The 22774-nt window shown below is 39.1% G+C and overlaps 1 protein-coding gene across 1 annotated transcript; it reads right to left on the bottom strand.

Moving 5' to 3' along the window:
• Positions 1–5487: 5487 nt before the first annotated feature.
• Positions 5488–21869, bottom strand: apcdd1l (adenomatosis polyposis coli down-regulated 1-like). The gene is made up of 4 exons (XM_085457548.1): positions 21343–21869; positions 11929–12112; positions 11238–11757; positions 5488–6885 (listed from the first exon to the last, which is right to left on the bottom strand). The coding sequence occupies exons 1-4, from the start codon at positions 21419–21421 to the stop codon at positions 6121–6123; spliced, it is 1548 nt and encodes a 515-aa protein (XP_085313674.1). The 5' UTR covers positions 21422–21869; the 3' UTR covers positions 5488–6120.
• Between the last annotated feature and the right edge of the window lie 905 nt (positions 21870–22774).

Genomic DNA, 22774 nt, shown 5'->3' with positions numbered 1-22774 from the left:
TCTCAATAGAAACCCATTTGTTTCAACTGAGCCAGCCAACTTATGGCTGATGATATCTTTTATGAAACAGCTGCAGCTCATATTCTTATAGAAATAATGGGATTTTCTTAACAGACCCTGAAATTTGAATGAGTGAGCGAGGTTGGAAGTCGTCCATACTACTGCAGTGATGTCATCTCAATTACGTGTGTATATCTGTGTGTGCGTGTGTGTGTGTGTGTGTGTGTGTGTGTGTTCATTTTTATGGGAAAGCAGGAGATGGGAGAAAAAAAACATACCTCTCCTGTATTTCTAATGAATCTCTGTCCAAAAGCAGCACTGTGTCTTTCTTTTACCAGAACATTTGTCAGACTAAACCACCAAACTGTTTGTGGTCTGGAAACTTGGTTTAGCCGAAAGGAAACTCCTTAGGGTTTGTTTTGTTTTGTTTCTTCTTTTTTTTAATTTCTTTTTTTTTTTTACAGTCTATAGGAACATTCTTAAAATCGTATTCCAAGGTCAGCTCGTCAGAAAAAAGTCTAACAGCAAAGTAAAGAAATTTATTTCTTAAATAAAAGCTAAAACATTGCATGTGCTATGTTGCAGAAGTCCATGGGAACGCAGCTAAACTGCACAGGTGGTAAATTGGCTACTTTTTCTTGACTGTTACACTAGGCCCTAATTAAGAGGCTCATTGTTACATTTTGTTGGTGACTGACAGATTTTTGGACATCTTTTCTAGTCTGGAAAATGTCAAGTGAAGGAATTTTGGCCAGTTTTCTTATGCATGACCACTGTGTCCCTTAATACTTGTGTTTCTTTCACTTGGTTGCCTTTTAGAAAATTAAGCAATACAATTTTTTTTGGTATGAACTGAATAGTTTGACAGTTTGATAAATAGTCTATGTGTATTCAGTTTCTTGTGAGAGCCAAATAAAAGAAACAGGTTGCCTAACTTAGTTTCTTTTCAGTTACAAGCAAATAATCTGTATAATGCTGTTCCCTATTTTATTCGTTTTGCTAAGCTAAGCTAAACTACTTAGTCAACTGTTCTGAAAGTAAATATGTGTACATTTAACTTTTCACGTGTTTTTTCCTTTTGGATTTTGACAATTAATAAATGTGCATTATTTAGGAGACAATTTGCTAGATCTGTTACAGTAAATTTAGATTTGATAAACAAAATAAAGATAGCCTTGCCCAAGTTTTGCAAATTAAACAAATGAAGTATCCTTATTCTGTAGTGAGTTTTTCTGTCAATAGAAAAGAGGCAACCTAAAGGAGTCGAGAAATAAAGCTGCTATAGAAGTGCCAAAAACTCCAGGTCCTAAAATAGCATGTGAGATTGGTTCTAAAAACAAACCAGTCCCCACTGACTCTTGCTTTAAAATATCCAGCCCAACCCCCGTACATCTTAATGTCTGACTTTGCAGAAGAAATGCTACATATTTATAGCCTAATAAAATAAGCCTCTTTAGCTTTACTTCATGTAGTAGTCCATATTATCTGAATGCAGCAGATGTCTACAGTATCTGGGCAAGAAAGGCAAGTCCTGCTTGCCCAGTGCTCAGATAAAACCAAAAGGAAAGCAGACTCTCTCCTTACATTTCAGAGAGTATTTTATGTCATAACCACCTCTCAATGCCTGTCTGCAACATCCTTTAAATGACTTTCATCCTCTACCTACAGATGGCTGTTGTTTCAGGAAGGAAGCTTAACCTCGCTTGACTCTGATTCCACTTAAATCTGCAATTGTAGCACATTAGCAAGGCCTTAATGACGGAGATGGGATGTCTGCTCCCAGCATGTCTGGTTTAATAAAACTGACAGGTGCTGAACAGGTGCAGGCAAAACCATAACTTTAGGATAAATATTACTAAGAATTTACTTGTTTGGCTCAGTGTAGTTGTTTTGCCAATGCATCACCTTCATATTTTAATCCACCTGTAGATATAAACAGCTCGCCATGTCACATAGTGCTCAAACCTTTTAATTTAGCTGTTGCTGGTAGCCCCGGTTTATTTTTATTTACATTTTGTTTTGTGGTTCCAAATTAGACTCTTGTTAAATATCACTGTGCACTGTCGATGCACTTTGCTAACCAAGTTGACTCGGTAGAATAGGTATCATTCTTTTGCACTATACTCCAGGAATATAAATTACTTAATTAATTAAAAGATGACTGTTTTTCTGAGTGTTTTCAGTGTTTTTCTCTACCTAAACAGCCAGTCTCTTTGTTTCCTCTGTGATAGGCATACAGACATTTTCCCTATGCAATACTCTAGAAGAAAACATTCTTTATAAACTAATTCTAAAAATCCAAAAATATCTGCTGAGGTAAAATTTATAAACACTGATAATTCTAGGTAGTGACTAAGAGGGTTCTTAGTCTTCTTCTAACTAACTGAGCTGGCTCTGTTTCTTATCTTTTCCTCAATCATTGCATTTAATAATCTGCTGGGCCTGATTACTAACAGGCTGGCCTTGCATGTCTTTCTGCCTTCACTGCATGGTGCACTAACAAAAACCACAAACAGACCCCAGGCCAGCCATCAAAAGCAAGCAAAAACCGACATTGATGTGTGTGGTTACTCCTAGATTCACTAAAAGTTTGATTTGTCTAGGTTCAAAATTGTTTTAATGAAAGATTCTGCATGTTATTGTGCAGATAAATGCCACTCATTTACTTCCAGTTTTTTCTTTCAGTCAGTTTTTGGGTCTTTTTTTGTGATGGCTCTGGGAGGTTACAGACCTATATTCTCCATTCAAGCCTGAAGGATGACCTCATGGGACTAGCAGCTGCCATCATCGTCCTTGCAGGAGTTAATAAGAACAGTATGCAGTCTCTGGAAAAAAAGACCGTCTTCTTTCTTTCTTTCTTTCTTTCTTTCTTTCTTTCTTTCTTTCTTTCTTTCTTTCTTTCTTTCTTTCTTTCTTTCTTTCTTTCTTTCTTTCTTTCTTTCTTTCTTTCTTTCTTTCTTTCATAAATTCCAGGAGATAACCACGTTGGCTTCATTTTTTTCATAAATACCCCTTTAATGTACTTAACAACAGTTCCCAGTTTTAAAGCTGGATCACAGCAGAAAGCCTGTGCTGAAGAACGAGCTGAAGCTGAGTAATACTTTCTATAATGTTTGGTGCTCATTTCTTATTATACAGACTGACAGATATTGTGTAAAAGGGTGTAGTGGATCACCAAAACCACATGATGCATTCATGCGTAGCTGATTGGCTGTTATGTTATATTTAAAGCGCTTAAGGGTTAGCAATGCTGATGCTGTGCAAGACTTCTATACTGGCTCTAATGGCTGACTCTTGTAAAGTAGCCTTTATTTATCTCTACGCAGCCCTTGCTTTATTTTCAGCTTCATTTATTGGTTTACGCTTGTGTTTATTTGTGCTTATCTTTGTTTTGTGTTTTTAGTGCTTTATGGTGTGCATGACTTAGCCTTCCTCTTTGATACTGCCTAGTATGTTGGTCTGTTTTATACTTACTTGTATGTGGGAAAGTTCAGTGAAGATATTGACCCTCTAAAAAAGCTTTACAAATGCACCAAATAAAAGATGGTCACAATGCTTGGCTTTCTGTTGAACAAAGTAGATAAACTAGCAGTTAGAAAATCTTACTTCCAAAAACTCAAAGAATAGTTAACATTAGATTAGGTGGCCAAAAGCACAATGTTCCTCTGTGCCAGTGTGTTGATGGGTAACCCTTTGCTAACAAGTTCATCCCCTTGATATGTTGTTTTCACCCGATCTGGCAATTTAGGGGTGGTACAGGCTGCTTTATTTTCTAATAACCTTATTAGCGAGGAATCTTGCACAACGTAAGTCCCAGATATGCCTAATTCTTCCTCGCCACTATCACTGTTATGCAGGTGTTGATAGACCTGTGTACATGTGCAGAGTATTCAAGTGTTCAGTAGATAAAGGTCCAGACACTGGTGATGAGTTTGGATGATATTCTGCACTATGCTGAGCTGAGGTGCTTGAAGTCATTAGACACAGTTGTCAGGGTTTTACAAATGGACGACATCTCCAGCGCTTCACTGACTTCAGTCACAACACTGAATATCTGGAGCTATATATAAAAAATATTCCTCTGCTGTCTCCTGCTGTTGCTCCTCTTGGCTCATTTAATGTCAAAGCGGCTGAAAAATCTGTTTTCTTGGCTGAAGGCTGTGCATCCAATCTGATATCCTTCTGTGTTTGCAGTAGTTTGACCTGCACTGGAATGTTTGCGGAGTAATGTGTGAGCCATATGACTATCAAACGCTCACCCACTTTGTGGGCTTTGAATCAAACCACAGTATGAACACCAGAGAACAAATTCAGTTAATCCTTGCCTGAATTTTCTGATAAAACAACAGCTTGGGAATGCTGCAAGTAAACTTTTATTTTTTACATGCGCCAGTTCATCCATCGTATACTTTGGTCCATGCTAACATATTTTAACAACTTTTGGACAGATTGCGAGTCTTCAGATTTGTCCCCTGAGGATAGAAACCTACTTACACTGATTTTAACATTACATAGCACTACCATAAGGTTTGTATTTTAGACTTGCATACCTATCTCAACAAATGTCGAATGGACAAGCATGAAATCTGCAACAGACTTTCTCCAGTACAGGACTCTAAACTGACTGTACTGTTTGCTTGAAGTAAAAGCTACACTTATTCCTGATCTCAGAGGTTCGGCAGCAAGTCTACTTAGGTGTGGCAGATGGTCCCTGAGCCTGGTTGCATTGGTAGGTGTCCATTCTCTATGTAACAAGTCATTCAGTGCTTTCTGTAAGTGCCAAGTTGAGTCGCCTGCTCCACATTCACAGGTTGATATCTGCCTACCCAGTAAATCATGTGGCCCATGTACTGAAGGCTCATGTCCTTTCTCAGGCGGTCTGATTTGAGTCTACCCACCAGCCATTTGCTGCATGCCATTTCCCTTTAGTCTGCTCTTTCTGTCAAACAAAATCTTAAAACACTGAGGTCTAGGCTGCTCTATGCAAATAAACACTGTCCAGCCAAAAATAGCTGTTGTTGATCTAAAACGAAGACAGATTCAGCGAATGCATGCCTCATTTTTCTGCCTCAAATGTCGTCAGAAACACATTTCTTGTAATACTACCTAAATTTAAGTTAAAATTTTATCCAGTTAGGTGCAGCACAGTGGGCAAACAAAGAAGGAGCACAAATCTCAGTTATCTGTGGTCACTGTCAGTGTTGGGAAGCTGTCTGATATCTTACATACAAAAACACCTCTCTCTGGACACGTTCCACGAGTTTTTTCCACACTGCTCCATTGTCCTTGCTCTTTGGGGATTCTTGGATTTCTTTCTCTAATATTATGAGGTCTTTACCTTGCAATATCAAGTACCTTTAGATGACTATTTCTGTAATGTAGAAATGTAATATAAATCAAGTTTAGTTAAAATAAACTGAATTTATAGAGCACCCCACATAACTTTTGTCTTGATGATATGAACGATGAAAAGGAATCTCACAAAAATATTATGATAAGCAACTTTTAATAGACATGGAAATATTAAATGACAAAACTAACTAAAATATTAGACAAAAAAAAGATTTTATAAAAAAGCACAGTATAAATGGATAAAATAAATATTAATTTCATTAATTTGTTTAGACTGGCTGTTGATAGAAAAAAGACTAATACACTAAAACTTGACCAGTGATGGTAACTGTTCTTACCAATATGCTGATAAAATATTATTTACAAAGTGCATTAGTTGTACTGCATCTTGGTGAAAAGTAACTGAAATAGCCCTGGCTTGCATATTAATGAAGACCCACATTTGAAATCAGTTTGCGACTTGAGAGCATCATTTTGATTATCATACAAAGGTATCATGTTTCAAAAGAATATATGAAGTTTTACATACTGAAATGATGGCATTTGTATATATTGGTGGCTTTTATACAGATTTGTTAGAAAAAGGAGATGAAGTGAGTCATTTAGGTTAACCTACAGACAGCATATATCTTCTAAATGTCTTTCTTGCCTATTTCACATGTGGTCATGAACATGTCATCATGTGGAAGGAAAATGAAAAACAGCTGCCAGGAAAAAATGTCCATCACTGGCTTCAGCTGTTTAACAGGTTTGATTTGCGAACAATGTCTAGTAAACACAGAGCCAGCCGCAAAGCACAGATCCAAACACCAGCAGGACCAGCTGTGGAAGCCTCTCTGTCCCACTGGCTGCTAACTGTACTTGCTTGCTGTTAAAACCTGAGCGGGCGGCCTGTGTGCTTCCCCCACTGCAAAGTACCATGGGAGCCTGAAAGGAAGTGGGTCGCCTCAGCGGTCGGTCAGGACTGGACCCGTCAGTTGGCCTCTCGCCGATAAACAGCAGTGGGTGTTTCCTGTGATCCAGCTCTATCTTGAAGAGCTCGTACTCTTTATGGGGCAGCTTGATACCCAACACGGTGCATCCGTCTGTGGGGGTCAAGTCCTGCTCTACTCCGACCTCCCATCCTCTAGCACGACCACACTTCCCTGGCTTTGTACTGTTTAGCAATTTGGCTATGGGCTCCCCCATAGCTGTGGCTCTGACCTGGGTTACCTTGAAGACAAACTCAGAGGCTCCTGAGATTTTGGGGGAGGGGTTTCCCTGAGCATAGTGGCCTGAGGCTCTCAGGGTGAAAGTGGGCTGAGAGCAGGCAGAGTCAGAATAGTGCCGGTAGATGCCCTCCCAGGCGTGCTGGTGGGGATTAAAGGTGAAGTCTCGGGTAAGAAAGAGGACATTGGGACGGGTTTCACAGCGCTGGCTAACCCATCGGCCTCCAAGAGACAGATAGGTTGCAGGGCTGCGGGGCAACACAGGGGGGCGCTGGTCTGAGGAGCGGTACACCAGAGCACATACAGGGCAGGGGTGGATGTGATGCTGCAAGAAAAAAGAATGTTAGATGTTGACCCCAAGCATTTTTTTTAATAGATGCTGTCCGTTTCTCGTTTTAGAATTACTGGCTTTGATATTTAATCCTCTTTAATTAGGCTTGAAGTTATGCTTCATGAAGGATGGGGCAAGTTTGAGTGACAAATGGTGAAAGGGTGCTGGTTTAAAATGCAAATGTGTCTCCCTCCCTGCTTTCCTAATATTCATCGTGCTACTGAATAAAGCTGAAAAGCTCTGAAAAACAATTAAACAGCAACAACGAAAATGTAGGTGCTGTTATAGGCATTAGCCAACCTCTGTGTTGTCGGTGGAACATTTTCATTTCAGCTACCTGCCAAATATCGTGGCTTCCTTTGTGGTTCGAACACCCCATCCAACACTGAGAGCCGCAATGCTTTGCAGGCATGAAAACAATCTGTTTTACATTTTTTCTCAGTAAATGACTGATACATTTTCTGTTGATTGACTAATGGTCTCACTGACTAATCTTTTCCCCTAGAGAGCTTTGCTTCAAGACTAAATTGAGCAGATTTTCCAGACTAAAAAAAAGTTTTTTGGCCTGGAAGAAACTATTTTTTATAAATGTATAATATGGTCTAAACCCAAACTGCCTAGATGTTTGAAAAAAACAACAACAACAGTTTGTCAGCCTGTAACGTGTTGATCTATCTTAATTAACAGGCTGCGTCAGATTTTTTTGAATTATTATTTGGAAAAGGATTTTATCCTTTAATTATAAAGCCGAGTAGAATAACGGATAAATCAGAAACACTAATTGATCATATTTTCATTAATAGCTTGGAGAGTAATATTATGAGTGGCCTCATCATAAACGATATAAGTGATCATTTACCAGTCTTTTGTACTTTTGATTTAAATATGAAAAGAAAGGAAGAAGTTGGTTTCGTGAGTCATAGAAGGTTAAGAAACAACGAGGCAATTAACAAGTTTAGACAAGATCTCATGGAAGTGGACTGGAAGGAAGTTTATGTTAATGAGGTCAACGTTGCATATGGAGCATTTTTAAACACTTACTTGGCCTCGTATGATAAATATTGTCTATTGGTATCATTTAAGTATAGGAAAAAGAATAAGAATTTGAAACCTTGGATAACTAAGGGTCTTGCTTATAAAAATAAGTTGGTATTAATATTGAGGAAAGCCAAGAAAGACTATTATATGAAACTTTTTCAGGAAAACAAGAATAATATTAAGTGCATTTGGAATATTTTTAAAGAAGTATTGGGTAACAAGAACACACCCTCAGATCGGCCTATTTATTTCATTAAGAATAATCAAGTTGTCGATGACTGAACAAATTCAATTCTTTTTTTGTAAATGTTGGACCTACTTTAGCAAATTTAATTAGAAAAAATGACGACCCAGAATATGAGGAAGTCTGGAAAGGAGAAAGTAGAGTGGTTAATTCTATATTCTTAGCTGATATTACCATAAAAGAAAATAGCAATTGTAGAAAACTTTAAAAATAAAAAATCTTTTTTACCTCCAGAACAGCAGTGGGAAACTACGTTATCATTTGTTCCTCATCACAGAGGAACCATTTCGAAACTCTATGATGCTATTCTGTCTTTTAGTAACCACTCTAATGTTAAGCTTAAGTGTACATGGGAAGGAGAACTGGGAATTCGTATACATGAAGAGTCTTGGGAACAGGCTATAGCAAGGGTACGATCTTCCACCTCCTGTGCTCGTCTTGGACTTATTCAATTTAAGGTCATACACAGGGTGCATTTCTCTAAGTCTAGACTTTCTGAATTGTATCCAGAAGTGGAAAATAAATGTGATAAATGCCATGGTTCTCCTTGTCACCTTAGTCACATGTTTTTTCTGTGTCCTGAGCTACAAGGTTTCTGGACAGGGTATTTTGCTATTATGTCAACTGTTCTTGGGGTAACTCTTCATCCTTGTCCTCTGATTGCTGTATTTGGGATTCCTGTTCGCTCACTTACACTTGATTCCACACAAAAGGATATTATAGCCTTCACATCCCTATTAGCGAGACGTCTAATATTGTTGCATTGGAAGTCTGTTAAGTATCCTACTATTTCCCGGTGGCTTAAAGGTGTCATGTTTTTTTTAAAACTTGAAAAAACTAAATATACGTTGCCAAATTTTTTCACAAGTGGCAACCCTTTATCTCTTATTTTGCTAGTCTAGAGGTATTGCCTGTTTAAATCTACTTTTGTTACTGTTATATTCCTCTAATATGTTTGATGGTTGTGTTGATCTGTGTGGGACTGGGGGGGGGGGCATTGTGTTTTTATATATATATATGTTTTTTTTCATATATATATATATATATATATATATATATATATATATATATATATATGTTTATTTACTTAGGAAAATGAAGAAGGGTTGATTGTATTTCGGTAACTGCAAGTACTGTTGTTTTCTTTTTTCAATAAAAATATTTTCAAAAAAATAATAAAAAATCTACTGACTGTGATGGTATAGACATGGTTATAATTAAAAAGACTTTAGACTGTATAAGTATTAAAGTATAGTGTAGTATAAGAGATATTTTAAATCTCTTGTTACAATCAGGAGTATTTCCTGATCGAATGAAAGTGGCAAAAGTGATACCCTTATATAAATCAAGAGATAAGCATAGTTTTAACACAGTTTTCAAAAGTGCTTGAAAAACTTTTTGCGCAAAGACTTGATAGTTTTATTGAAAAAAATCAACTAATAAATGAAAATCAATTTGGATTTCTTAAAAATAGATCATTGGCATTAGCATTGTTGACTTTCATTGACGATATTTCATCTGCAACCCATAATAATAAATACACAGTTGGGGTATTCGTTAATTTAAAAAAAAGCTTTTGACACATTACAACATTCTTTTTTGATTTCTTAATTGTATAATTATGGTGTGAGAGGAGTGGCATTGAATTGGTTAACGAGTTATTTAGAAAATAGGTCGCAATATGTACATTATCTCGGCAATACCTCTGAAAGATTAAAGATTGTATGTGGCGTTCCTCAAGGTTCTATTTTGGGACCTAAACGTTTTAATTTGTATATTAATGATATCTGTGACGTATCAAAAAGGTTAAATTTTATTCTATTTGCAGATGACACAAATTTTTATTGCTCTGGAGAGAATTTGAAAGATTTGGTTGAAATTATGATTTCTGAGATGTTAAGATTTAAAAAATGGTTTGATGTAAATAAATTATCTTTGAATCTGACAAAAAACGAAATTCATGATATTTGGCAATCGTGTAAAGGAGGAAGAAGTCATTATGTCCATTAATGGAGAATTGATTGAAAGAGTTACTGATTTTCGCTTTTTGGGTGTAATAGTACATGAAAATTTGACGTGGAAATCACATATTGAATATATTAGACAGAAGATGGTTAAAAACATTTATATTTTGGGAAATGTAAGAGATTTATTAGACTACAAAACAATGCGCATTTTATATTTTTCATTGTTTTTCTCGTACTTTAGTTACTGTGTCGAAGTTTGGGGGAATACATATGAGAATACTATAAAACCTCTAAACTTATTACAGAAGAAAGTGATACAAATGATTCATAATGTTAAATATAGAGAACATACAAATAAATTATTTATAAAATCGAAATTATTAAAATTAGGAGATTTAGTGAAACTACGGACACTATTAATTATGTTTAAGGCTAAAAATAATTTTGCCTTTTAAGTTACAAAGAGTATTTTTAATGTGTTTGGGGGCAGAAGACAGCAGAAGGAAATTTTATTTTAAGCATCAGCTAGCTAGGACTACACAAAGATTAATGAGTCCAACGGTTAGGGGTATACGACTGTGGAACTCTCTTCATTATAATTTAAAGAATTGTATAAATTTTCATTGTTTTAAAAAGTGTTACATGTCTAAAACGATAACTCAATATGAAGAATGTGAATGAAATTGGAGTTAATTGACAAAGGATCCATTTTTTTTTTTGCCTCATTTATTTTATTTACTTATCATTTCTCCTTGTTACTATGTGGAGTGGTATGTTCTGATTGTAAATTTGTTGTTTGGTTTGATTTAGGACCGGAGATAAATGTTAATGTTAGTTTGTTCCTTAATTTTTGGTGCCCACTTGCAATATAAGTTGGATTGTAGATAGGGGGCAGGGTTTAACAAGAATATTTTCTTCTTCCTGCTCCTTTTCACACATGGTTGCAGTGCTTTACTGATAGAAAGTGTGGTTGGTTTGTCTGAAAGAACTAACTGTGGAAACTGTTGTACCAAGTGTGAAATAAATAAATAAATGAAATGAAATGAACAGAAACTGCTTTCAGTGCTTATTGATAAAAAATCACCGTACTGTCTTACCATGGCATTCTGCAGTGGTTGCTGGTACCCAGTAGGTTTGTACTGAGTTCTTTGTGTCCAGTCAGTGTGGATATCCCCCAAGAACAGCTCCTGGACCTTCCTTCCATGGCTGTGGTATTGCGTTTCTACTCGTACTAAACCCATCTCCATCATGGAGAAACCCAGTGCTTCCAGACATCCCCTCCCTGCCCGGGTGTTGTATAGCTCGTAGAGCTTCCCTGGCACCACTCGACCCAGGCTGAGACCTACGCATGTTGAAGGGAGCCTGGAGGCCAACCTCTGTTTGGCTGCAAGGCTATGAACCACAATGGCCACTTTGCTGAGGTGATGCTCAGCTTCAGTAGCCCCACGAGTGATCCAAGAGGCCTGGCGCAGACGGATCTTTCCCCTGACTATCAGGGAGTAGCTAGGATCCTCGCAGCTGCTGTCGGTATAGTAGTGCTGCAGGGCCTGGAAGTGACGGTTGGGATGGAAAGTGTAGGAGCGGGTAAGAAACTCTGGACCAGGACGAACTTCGCATCTAAATGCAGAAGGAGAAAAATTATATAGGCAATTGTTTTTATGGATAGCTTTCAAGTTCTTAAGTATGACAGAGATGAATCTGAAGTATTGAATTATTTGGGACAGGTCTTGATTTGGCTTTTGTTTTTAAGATGGAGGGTCATTATCATTGCTCTATATGAATTTGTACCTTATTGATACCCAAGTACCATCCAGTTGTGGTGGTATATCTGCTGTGATTCTCACTCTGTCCTGTATGTTATGGTACTGACAGTGGGGCTCCCACTGGAGGCTCTCACTGAAGTTGGAGGAGGATGCAAATGGACCTGTTGGCACCTCCCAAAGTTTTGTCCCTGTTCCTACCACCAACAGAGCTGGAAAGAAAAATCAAAACAGTGTGTCAGTTATCCCATCTGATCAACACAAATGCTTCGCTCCATGGCATGGGAAGACTCTCAGCCTCCGTCATTAGAAAATAAATGGAAATGCTAAGAGCCTATTGGTTATATTCACATTTCAAACAAGCTAGATTCACTGCAGTTCAGTCCAAACTCTTTTGGGATTGTACTTTTGTTGAATTTTCTATGTAATGAGGAGAAAGACTGCTATTTATCCATACATGGCTGTAAAACAGGACCTTTGTATCAGTGCTAAAATTTTGGCTTGTCACTTCAATCAGCCTGCAGCTGCAACATACAGGCTTTTAGTTTGCTTTGAGACAGGAGGTGTGAGTGGAAGTGTTTGTGTGGGAGTGTGTAGTCTTTGTACTGTATATATAGTTATATTTTGTTTTTCTCAAAAAATTGCAATAATGCAAACGGGTGGGTCAGCAACAGCAGCAGGCCAACTGAGCCAAACACATCTGCTGATAATATGATTTTAAGAAAAACACTCATGATGATTAATGTTCTTGTTCTTGAGTTTTCCCAAACACTGACAGCTAATCCAAAGGAACGCCGTATTCACTCTATAGCATTTTATTGATCTGACATTTGCACATCTGCAGTGTGTCTGCCATTAATCTTAACTGCAATTTCACCTCAATGCGTGTGTTGCCAACAAGGTCGAGTGCTCTGGTGTGGTTTCCAACCAGACCAAAGCGATAGGATTTTCTGATTGCACCCTCATGGTTGCAACATGAGGAAGCCCTCTGGGGTCTGTCTGGGCAATGTGCGTACTTTTGCGTGTGTCAAAGTTATGGCTTCAGCTTTAAATCCCCCCAAAAGAAATGTCAAAAAGCAAAGCTACATGTGTTCTCGCAGATGCCTCCATCTTCTGTTGCATTCATTTTCATTTGTTGACTTGAAATATCCTCATTAGGCTTTTACCATTTCATGTAACCTTTACACAATGAACTTGTGAAAGTGTGTTGGTAGGGGAATATTGTCACATGTGGACAGAATGACTGTGTTTTTGCTTAGAGTGTGGTATCAGCCTTCTATCTAATGCTGTCATTTTCTGGGCACATTCCTCAGAGATTTTGGTTCATATTGACATGATAGCATCGCACAGTTGCCACAGACATGTCAGCTGGTCATCCATAATGTCAATCGCCTCTTCCACCACATCCCAAAGGAGCTCTATTGGCTTGAGACTCTGCACTGTGATGTTCAGCAAACCAGTTTGTGATGGCCTTAACTTTGTGACACTGTGTGTGTGATTTCTGCTGGAAGTAGCCATTAGAATGGTGTGCTCTGGTCATGAAGGGACAGATATGGTCTGTAACAATGCTCAGGTAGGCTGTAGCATTTAATCAATTGGTGCCAAGAGGCCCAAGGTGTGAGGAGAAAACAGTCCCCGCACCATGACACCAGTACCACCAGTTTATAATGCTAATATAAAGCAGGAAAGATCCATCGTTTCATGTTATATGCCAAGATCAGATCCTGCCTTCCAAATGTCCCAGCGGAAGTCAAAACTCATCACACCAGGCAGCATTTTTCCAGTCTTCAATTTGAGTGAGCCTGTGTGAATTGCAGCTCCAGTTTTCTGTTCTTAGCTGACTGGTGTAGCCCACCTGCTTCAGAGTTTGACATGTTGTATGTTCAGAGATGCTTCTCTGTAAAACGTGGTTGTAGCCTGTAGTTATTTGAGTTACTTTTGACTTTCTGTCTGCATGGAGGAGTCTGGCCATTCTGCTTTGACCTTTGACTCCTACAAGATATTTTCACACAGAGAACCTCCGCTCACTGGATATTTTCTCTTTTTTGGATCATTCTCTGTGAACGTTAGAGATAGCTCCAACTATTCAAAATCACTTTTCTTCCCCTTTCTGTTGCTCAGTTCTAACTTCAACAGGATGTCCAGACCATGTCTGCATGCCAAAATGTCTTGAGTTGCTGCCATGTGATTAACTGTTTAGATATTTGTGTTAACGAGCTGCTGTTCCTGATGAAGCGGCCAATGAGTGTATATGACTACTAGCTAGTGGCGCATTCTAGAATATGTTAGAAATTTTGATTTACCAGTCAGGAATTTTTTGTGAGACACCCCCTCAAGTTGGAAATGGCAATATTAGTGGGAACAGATCAACATACCCTGATTTAGCTATCCAAGATGGCAGCACTGAATGTAAACAGTAAAACTGTAAAACTGCTACATGCAGATCAGGCTCTATCCACGAAAGTGCTTTTTAAGTGCTACAGTCTTTTGCTGAAAACATTAGAAATTGTTGCACTTTTGCTTTAAGTTTCTTTTTAAGTATTCCGCCTAGTTTTTCCTCCCTTTCCTTTTTACTTGCTCTATTATTCCTTTTACTCCCATAACTGTCACATTCTCCCTTTACTACTTTTAGTAAGCTTACACCACATTTTTCAGGGAGAAGATCACCTGTCGAGGCTACATTTGAGTTTGGAGTAAGTTGTGCAAGTTTCAGCTATGAGGACCCACAGACCACTCGGTTTTCCCATGGCTCAGCAAATGAAGCTCAAGGACTTTTGAACGGAAAGTGTGTGATGTTGATTTTCCTTTAAAAGGCTCCAAGATGGAGGCTGACGGATCTGCATTTATTAACCTTGTTAGTGTCAAATGGAGGATATTTTTTGTTCCCTTTGCTCTTGGAATGCTTCCCACACACACTGACCACAGCCGCAGACATGTGTGCTGCTCAGTCGTTTCCCAACGTCCTTCCAGCTGATGCTCACACACATAAACAAACACACAACCGTAAAGTCTGACCTGTACATCCATCGACCACAAAGCCAGACTCAAACTCAAAGCAAATTTTTCCTCCTTTCAGCAGTCTGTCGGTATGTTGATAAGATTAATTCTTCTTTTTGCTGTCACAGGCAATGAAACATGTTTGCAATTTCCCCTATGTGGTGATGTGTTTGTTTATGCTCCCTGTCACTGCAGCTGGTGAAGAAACCCGGTCAGTCAGTCCCAGCTGGGCTCCTTTGGGAGAACCCGGAGCAGAAATACTAGTCAGGATTAATTAATTTCCACGGCTCCTTACAAGTCATCCAATTGGTCTGTTTTGTGTTATCTGTCCATGCAACATGTTGCCTAAGTGGTTACTCGCATAGAGCACAATGAATGGACACAGAGACAAGAGTCCCAGTCTGTGATGTGGAGTCATTTGGACTGGTATATTGGACTTTCTGTTCTTGCCAAAGCATTTCTATAGAGTGTTTCTTGAGGTCACTTGTCATTCAGTCCCTTTCCCTCTCTTGGATCTCCTTCCAGTTGGGCATATGGTTGCATTTACTAAAAGAGTGCTCATAAAAGCAGAGCTTAGTAAAACAAAATTGCTCATCGTGGGGTTTTAAGTATTCTTCTACAAAAGAGCCCTATTCCAACCACAAGTGAGGTGATGGTGTAATACATATGATAATATCCAATCCCAGTCTCCATTTGGAGGAGATTTTACTTGATTCACTTCCTACACAGGCAGTCACATTGCATTAGTTTTACCCTGCAATGGTTCCTACTGATTTATTTTTCCACAGCGGGCCCTAAAACTTCCCACTTATATGGCCTGTCACAGCATAGTGGTCAGTGCATCTTTTAAAACAGATTTCATTACATATACCAGTAAAACTTTATGTAAGACTGAGACTTGAAAGTTACATTTAAGCTTAAAGATGGATTTGATGCTTGTGGAAGTAGCTGAATTTATTAAATACTTTTTAAAAGGTAGAAATTATCTTTACAGAACGTGTAATAGCATTTAGAGTAATGTACAGTGACCATGCGCTAAAGAACTAGATTTACCAGCATTAAGGTATTCATAATAGTATGCTTTCTATAATCTTCAACAATTTTACACTACTGTGTTGATCAGAATATTTAATAATTGTATACTTCTTGGATGACATTAGACTGTTATTTTAGTGTTTCTTTTTCTAATCTCATTAAACAGTTAATTACTTTGAAATATAACTCCAGGTCCTCACCTTAACCCCCCAAATCAGCCTCTTCTCTTTCTTTAACCGCGACAAAAATCTTCTTTGTCACATTTTTTACAGAAATGCTGCAGGAACATTATAATTCCTAAAGCCAAAGTCTAGTTTCCTCAAAGACATCAGAATTTACAGTATTCAACAATATCCAGAAAGAATATGTTACTGACTACATACAATGTGGGTTTCATGCAGCCTTATGACTTGATAGAAAAATACTAATAAGCATTAAAGAGAAATCACTTATCAGAAAAGTAAGCTTACAGGTTTCTACATTCAGCGACTCACTGTTTCTGCATTTTTATTTACATTCATCCATTTTCTTCCGCTCATCTTATGGGAAGGCAGAAAGGCAGCATGCTGCAGTGGTTAGCACTGTTGCCTCATAGGAAAAAGGTCCTGAGTTCAGCTCCACCATCTGACCCCTCTCTTTGCAGGGTGTTCTGGGTTCTGTCTGGGTAGTCTGGTTTCCTCCCACAGTCCAAAGAAATATAATTAGTGGGATTAGGTTAACTGATGATTCTGAAGTGCCCATAGGTTTCAGTAGGTGTCTGTCTCTCTGTGCTAGTCCCTGCCTCTTGCCCTATAATGGCTGGGATAGCATCCAGAATCCTTATTGTGTTCATAATTATTTTAAAGCCAAGACCAGGAGAAAAGTTCTTCTGTAGGGGACATTTGCTGCTCTATGCTAATTTCTTATATTAATCTTCACATTCTGGAGTGTCAAAAAAAAAAACAACAGGTCGTTTTGTTTTATTATCCAGTAGATGAATCCAACAATTGCCTTCAAAGCTGTTCCCTTATTGAGAAGAATGTGACAAATTCTGGAATGACAGGATTAAAGCCACCTTCCTACTCTACCCCTTGATGCACTCCGGCTCTTTTAATTGCCATCAAGCCTTACAAAACACTGCTGAATCCACAAGCAAAAATCATTCCTCTAAATCGTGTAGATTTACAATTCTTCCACCAGAGGTCAGTGCCGCAGCCTGTGAGCTGCGTGTGGTCTGGACGGTCAGTCTGTCATCCCCACTAACACTGGCGTTCGCCTCATCTGACTGATGACCAGCCAAAGTAATCTACCTGTCTTTGAGCTCATATATTCCTTCAGTTCCCCCCTACACACGCACATACGTACACTTTCACAAAAAACACACTGCACACATTGATGCACAGTAGACTGCAGAAGGGTTACCATTTATATGAGACCTCCGGGTTGCCCTCTGTTTGTTTGTTTGCATTTGTGATTACGGTCTGGCAGCGTTCGCTCTCCTCTCTCACGTCTCGTCCACAGAGCCACGTTAAAAATAAGGCTTTATGTACGTCTTTATTTGGAGCTATCCTGTAAAAACAAGAACCAGATCCTGGCACTTTTAATTCAGGGCTTGCGGGGAATCAAGTGCATGACGTTGAAGTTGACCGCACAGCTGGTCCATCACGGAGAGAGATGTCTGTGTCTTCTTCACAGCTACTTCTGAAAATATTTAACAGAGAATCACTAAAGCTGCCAAAATGGAGGCAGCCTAGGTGAGGGAAAAATATCCAAATAATGTGTTGACATGAAGGCAGTGTTGGACCAATCCCCCCAGTATTTTAAATAAATCTTCCAACTTCTTCTTCTTCTTCTTTTAACTACATCCTTACCCTCTTTCTGTGCTCTGATCACTCTTTGTGCTGTGGATCAAACTCCCTAAACTGTCCCTGAAGTGCCTGTGCCCTCCTGGCCCTCCTTCCTCTCCGCCTGATTACTTTTCTCTCCCCCTGATGAAAAAGCCATGATATTTACGCCTCATTTGTCCTGGATGGATTTCAGATTTCTCCTTTCTTTCATCTGTCTTTGTTTATTTTCTTCTCTTTCTCCGTGTGTCTGTCAATGGTTTATGAAGTGAACGAAGTTCATGACAGTAAGGGGTGGAGTTTGGAGGGGTGAGGCATCTTCGTGCTCCAGAATGACAAGATTAGTGAGGTGCATGTGTGCACGTTCTCTCAAAAGCAACATTAAATGCTACAGAAGCTCATCATTCCACATATTTAGGTGACTGCTGCACATTATTCACAGTTCACAGCTGCTTTTTCAGGCTTCCTGACTCACTCAGCTGCCATCCAGATTTTGGATAGGTGTTAATAGCCAATGATTCCTAAGCGTTTTGGCTTGCAGCACCTGATAATGAAGGGGTGTGTGCTGGCTGCACAATGTTTTGCAGGATATCCACATATAGTGCACAATGCGCAGTGAAGATTGATATTCCTGCTTGTGGTTTTATTTTTTCTCACGGCTCCTCTTCTAATCTAAATAATTGAATTAATCTAGACGATGCAACCACCTGCATAATAACTTTTTACTCTTAAAAGATCCACTATTTCAACAGATTTTCACTGTTCAGCAGAAACAATAATTTTATTTATCTTATCCAAAAAGGTAAGAGTACGCAAACATGGGGTGTAAATATTTCAATACAACAGGCCGCACAACAGTTGTTCTACTTTTTTCTTTTAAAAAAGTGCTCTTTTTTTTTTTTTTTTTACTATTTACTATTTACTGTTTGTTTTAAACCATAAAGGATTTATTGTCTTCTGGTTCTACACCAGTGAATGACTATTGATACTCATATATCCCTCCATATAATGCTTTGAGGACTTTATTCAATACTCCGTTCTGCTGAATACAGATAGAAGATGTTGGTGCCCAGTGCCTGTTGCTAAAAACACAGAATACACATTAAACATCTTCTGCGTTACCTGGACCTGCAGTTCTCATTTGGTAGAAGCTAACCCTTCAGCCAAACCTCCTGTTCCCTCGATGAGCTAACACATTTATTATAAAGCAGCCTAAGTTATCATTATCCCTTCAGCACATTTATGCTGTGTGATTCTGGGCTGTCTAAGAAAAAATTTAAAGGCGTGAGAGAGGACTCTCATGCAGGCTGACACAAACCTTGATTTGGCAACTAAAAATAATCTATGTTGACAATACTTCTGAACGCATGCTGATGGTATGGTATGCTTTTCTAAACTTAGTCCTTTCTTTATTGATTTAGATTCTGACAGTTTTATTGACACACGTTAAGCTTGATCAACTTGGTACACAGTCAATGCCCTCATTGTTAAGGCACTAGCATTCAAAACTGTAATTACTGAATTTATAATTATAGTCTTTACGGCATAGATAATGTACTGCTGCCCTGCTCTGTCTCCGCACAACAGCATGCAAAGTAGATTTTTCTCAGCCAGGGCTGTTTTGCAGGAATATCCCTTTCCTTTCCTTCCACCCTTGTCACTAAAGTCAGACGAAGGTCAGGCTGATTTAGAGGTTTTCCTAAGAACATGAGGTCCAGTGTGTTATTCTAACCCTGGGTCCCCGTTTCTTCTTTTGGCTTTAACCCCAGGATCTCATCGCAGCCTTCCAGGCCAGGAGTATCCTTCTGTCCCCAGGGCAGCACAAGGACAACTACTGTTGTCTTTTCATCACAGTGTAAGCTGCTTAATCCAACGGCCTCGTTTATTTAGACAAGGGATCAACAGGGGTTTGCCCAATGGATGCTGCTGCCAGTTCCACTGTGGTTAGCAAACTCTGGCTCCTATTCACAAAGCAACAACTCACACTCACACACACATAATGTCGTACTGCGTAAAACAGCTGTCTCCTCAAGCCAACACATCCACTTACTCTTCAACGATGTTTTTCAAAAGTCTCTGAAAGCCAGCAGCACATTGAAGCCCAACGCTGGATTTTGAGCTGTCTGACAACGAGGAGGATTCTTTGTTATACGAGCACCTTCATTCATTGTGGTCTTTTTTTTTTGGTGGACAGCCAAGGTACTTAAGATTTAGATAGTGGACAGGGAAGTTGATGGTCCGTTGATGTTTTTGGAACTGAAATTTTAATTCTTTCATCTTAATTCAAAAGCCTGGCTTGAGATGGTTCTGGAGATCTGGTTGGTGGCTGTTTCATGTACTTGGAGAGAGGTGGAACCTGCTACAGCCAAGATGTAGCTTAAACAAAAATGATTAGGGGTTGGATCAGACATTTTATTATCCAGTTCAAGCTGGATGTGTGCTGAAGGAGTTTTTTAAATCCAGTTATACTTGGTCACCTTTCCTTTTACACGTTCAAAGGTGGAGAAAATCTCCCAACAAAGTGTGGGTAAATGACAAGTTTTTCAAAAGATTAACTTTTAGAACTGAGCTGTTACTTAGTATAGGAAAGGAGCACAAATCTGAAATAATAAAACATCTGCCAAAAGTTATAAATACATAATCCAAACAAATTCCTCTTTAAAGCTTCTCTAAGCGGCTTTCTGCACAGTTTGAACTGTCCTGTGTGGAGCTGACGACTCAACCTTGCCGGTCTCCCACTGACAAACTTGAGTGGGGAAGAAGCGAAAAGCTCAAAGATACCAGTCTACTACTGAAGCATTGAGCAGGAGATGGTTCTGAAGGGAGGGGAAAGTAAGGCTGGCACCAGACAGATGTCTCCTCCTGTCTGCCTCCAGCCACCCATCACCCTAACCAGCCCTGATGGCCAAAATGCTTTGCTTCCATGATCGAGGCCAAGCGGACAGATCATCAGCTCGGCACAGCAGCTTGAGGTAGGGTCAGTAATGGCTGTCTGCTGTTATTCTAACCATTAACATAATGGCAACATTAGTTCCAGGGCCACGCTTCTCTGCTCCTAGGGAGCCATTGTTTAAAGGCACCAGCTTGAGCCCCTTTTTGAAGACTCCTCCAGTGGCCACAAACGCTTTGAAGACGCTCACAGGGGGAGATGGGGAACACAGACGGGCTATTCATAAGTCTAACATCAGCATAATTTGTGTTTAATTTTTCAAAGTGGTGATCCACATGTTGAGCTTTCATTTGAATTGTGACAAATAGCATAATGACTTCCTTATAATTATGAAGATGTCAGCTTTAATCTCTGTTTTTTTTGTCTGACCATGTGTTCGTTCTCCAATCTAAAGTTCTAGCTCTAGTTCTTACAAGAGTAAGCATTTACTGTCTCTTATTCTTTTCCTAGTGAAACATTTGATTACAAGGGGGTATCTGTAGCTCCGGATTACCTGCTGAAGTGTAAAATGTAAATTTTACATGACTCGTGGTCTTTGTGAGTTTAAGCCTACTGTAAAATAACATTTCTCTTCAACATTTTTCAAGAATCAAAATCTACACCAATTAACTACGCCGAAGTCAGTGCTTGAACTCACCTTGCCACAGAAACCAGACACCCCTCAACAGGTGACTGAATCGTCCGCTTGACATGTTTCCTGCTCCCGCGCCCTTCATTCACACACTGTGTTCAGAATATAAACTGTGATCCGTGGGAAATCCAAAACACAGAGATGGCTCCTGTCAACAAGAAACAATCATGCAGGATACCAACATGACAAGAGCTCATGAATGAAGTTCCCAGTAATCCCACAGACAAAACTCTAATTTCCACTTCAGCCAAAAAGGTGTTTTTTGTTTAAAAAAACAAACAAACAAGTAAAAAAACTCTTCTTTTCTTTTAGCTCCAATTCTTGGCTTCCATGGTCTGATAAAAAAGGTCCTCTGTTGAGGTCATCCGTTCATGAACCTCTGCACACTGGTGGTTTCCTTGAGCTGACGCGGGGTGAGAATAAACTCTCTCTCAATCATACACCGTTGTCTCACTCCAGTGCAGCACTGTGAATCTGTTCCACTCAAAGCATGTGCAGTGAGGGTGTGTGTGTGTGAGCAGGAGGATTGTATGTGTGTGCACTCCTGTCTGGCTCTTATAGTTTTGAGCTGAGAGGAGGGAGTAAAGAGAGGGATGGAAGAAGGGAGGGCAGATATAGGGAAAGTTTCAGCGTGTGTGTGTTTGTGTGTGTGGAGGAGGGGGATTGAGCTTCAAGCTTCCTTGAGCGAAGACTCTGAGAAGCTTTCAGAGCAAGGTGCAAAAGGGCAGGGATGAAAAGAAGTTACTGCTACGGTCACAATCCCACAGCACGACTCGGTTAAACAACAGCATAAAAATGAATGTATAGGTTCAGGCAAGGAACTGCAATCTCAGTATGTGACATTAGGGAGAAAAAAAAGTCAGTTTGTGTGGGTCAGTACTGTCACCTGCTAGTATTTATTCATTAAAGCTGTGGTGAAGCTGAGACTGAGGTATACCTAGTACACATTTTTTGATTCGGTCTAGATTAATCTCTGCTTTATGCCTTGTTAGCAGTGAAGAGCAAAGCATTACTGCGCCTCTCCATTTATAACTCCAACCAAACTTGAGCCACTTCCCCAAAAATCTTCCTAAAATTTTTGGTCTAAATTTAAAAAAGAAAAAAATATGTGTGTGAACAATGATTGGAGGGACAGCGTGAGTTTGCATTGGAATTAATATAAAAAAAAAGATGTGTGTAAATAGCTCAGTTACTACTCCAAAGACTTTACTGTAGACAGTTTTTATTGGATTTAAGTTCTCCCAAAGAAATAGTCCCAATGAAAACTGTTGACAGTGAGGTTTGTGGCATATTGGGAGTAATGGAAACACAATTTCTGGGAAGAGATGCTGCTGCTGCTGAATGTTTTAGCATAAATTTGTTAATGCTGTGTTTGTGATACAAACTCACAAAGTTTTTAACATAAAATCAAAACAATCTACTGGTCAAACTCCCGTGG

The sequence above is a fragment of the Copadichromis virginalis genome, linkage group LG5 (assembly GCF_057382275.1).
Source record: "Copadichromis virginalis isolate Kocher_CV1m ecotype Utaka linkage group LG5, C_Virginalis_male_GT1.1, whole genome shotgun sequence".
NCBI lineage: Eukaryota > Metazoa > Chordata > Actinopteri > Cichliformes > Cichlidae > Copadichromis > Copadichromis virginalis.
This window is presented reverse-complemented; position numbering and strand designations above follow the sequence as displayed.

Coding starts and splice junctions, on each gene's coding strand:
- apcdd1l (XM_085457548.1), bottom strand. CDS start 21,421: ATGAAGGGCGCGGGAGCAGGAAACATGTCAAGCGGACGATTCAGTCAC. Junction 12,113..21,342: donor TGTCTGGTTTCTGTGGCAAG/GTGAGTTCAAGC, acceptor TTTTCTTTCCAG/CTCTGTTGGTGGTAGGAACA. Junction 6,886..11,237: donor AACCACTGCAGAATGCCATG/GTAAGACAGTAC, acceptor TTTTTCTTGCAG/CATCACATCCACCCCTGCCC.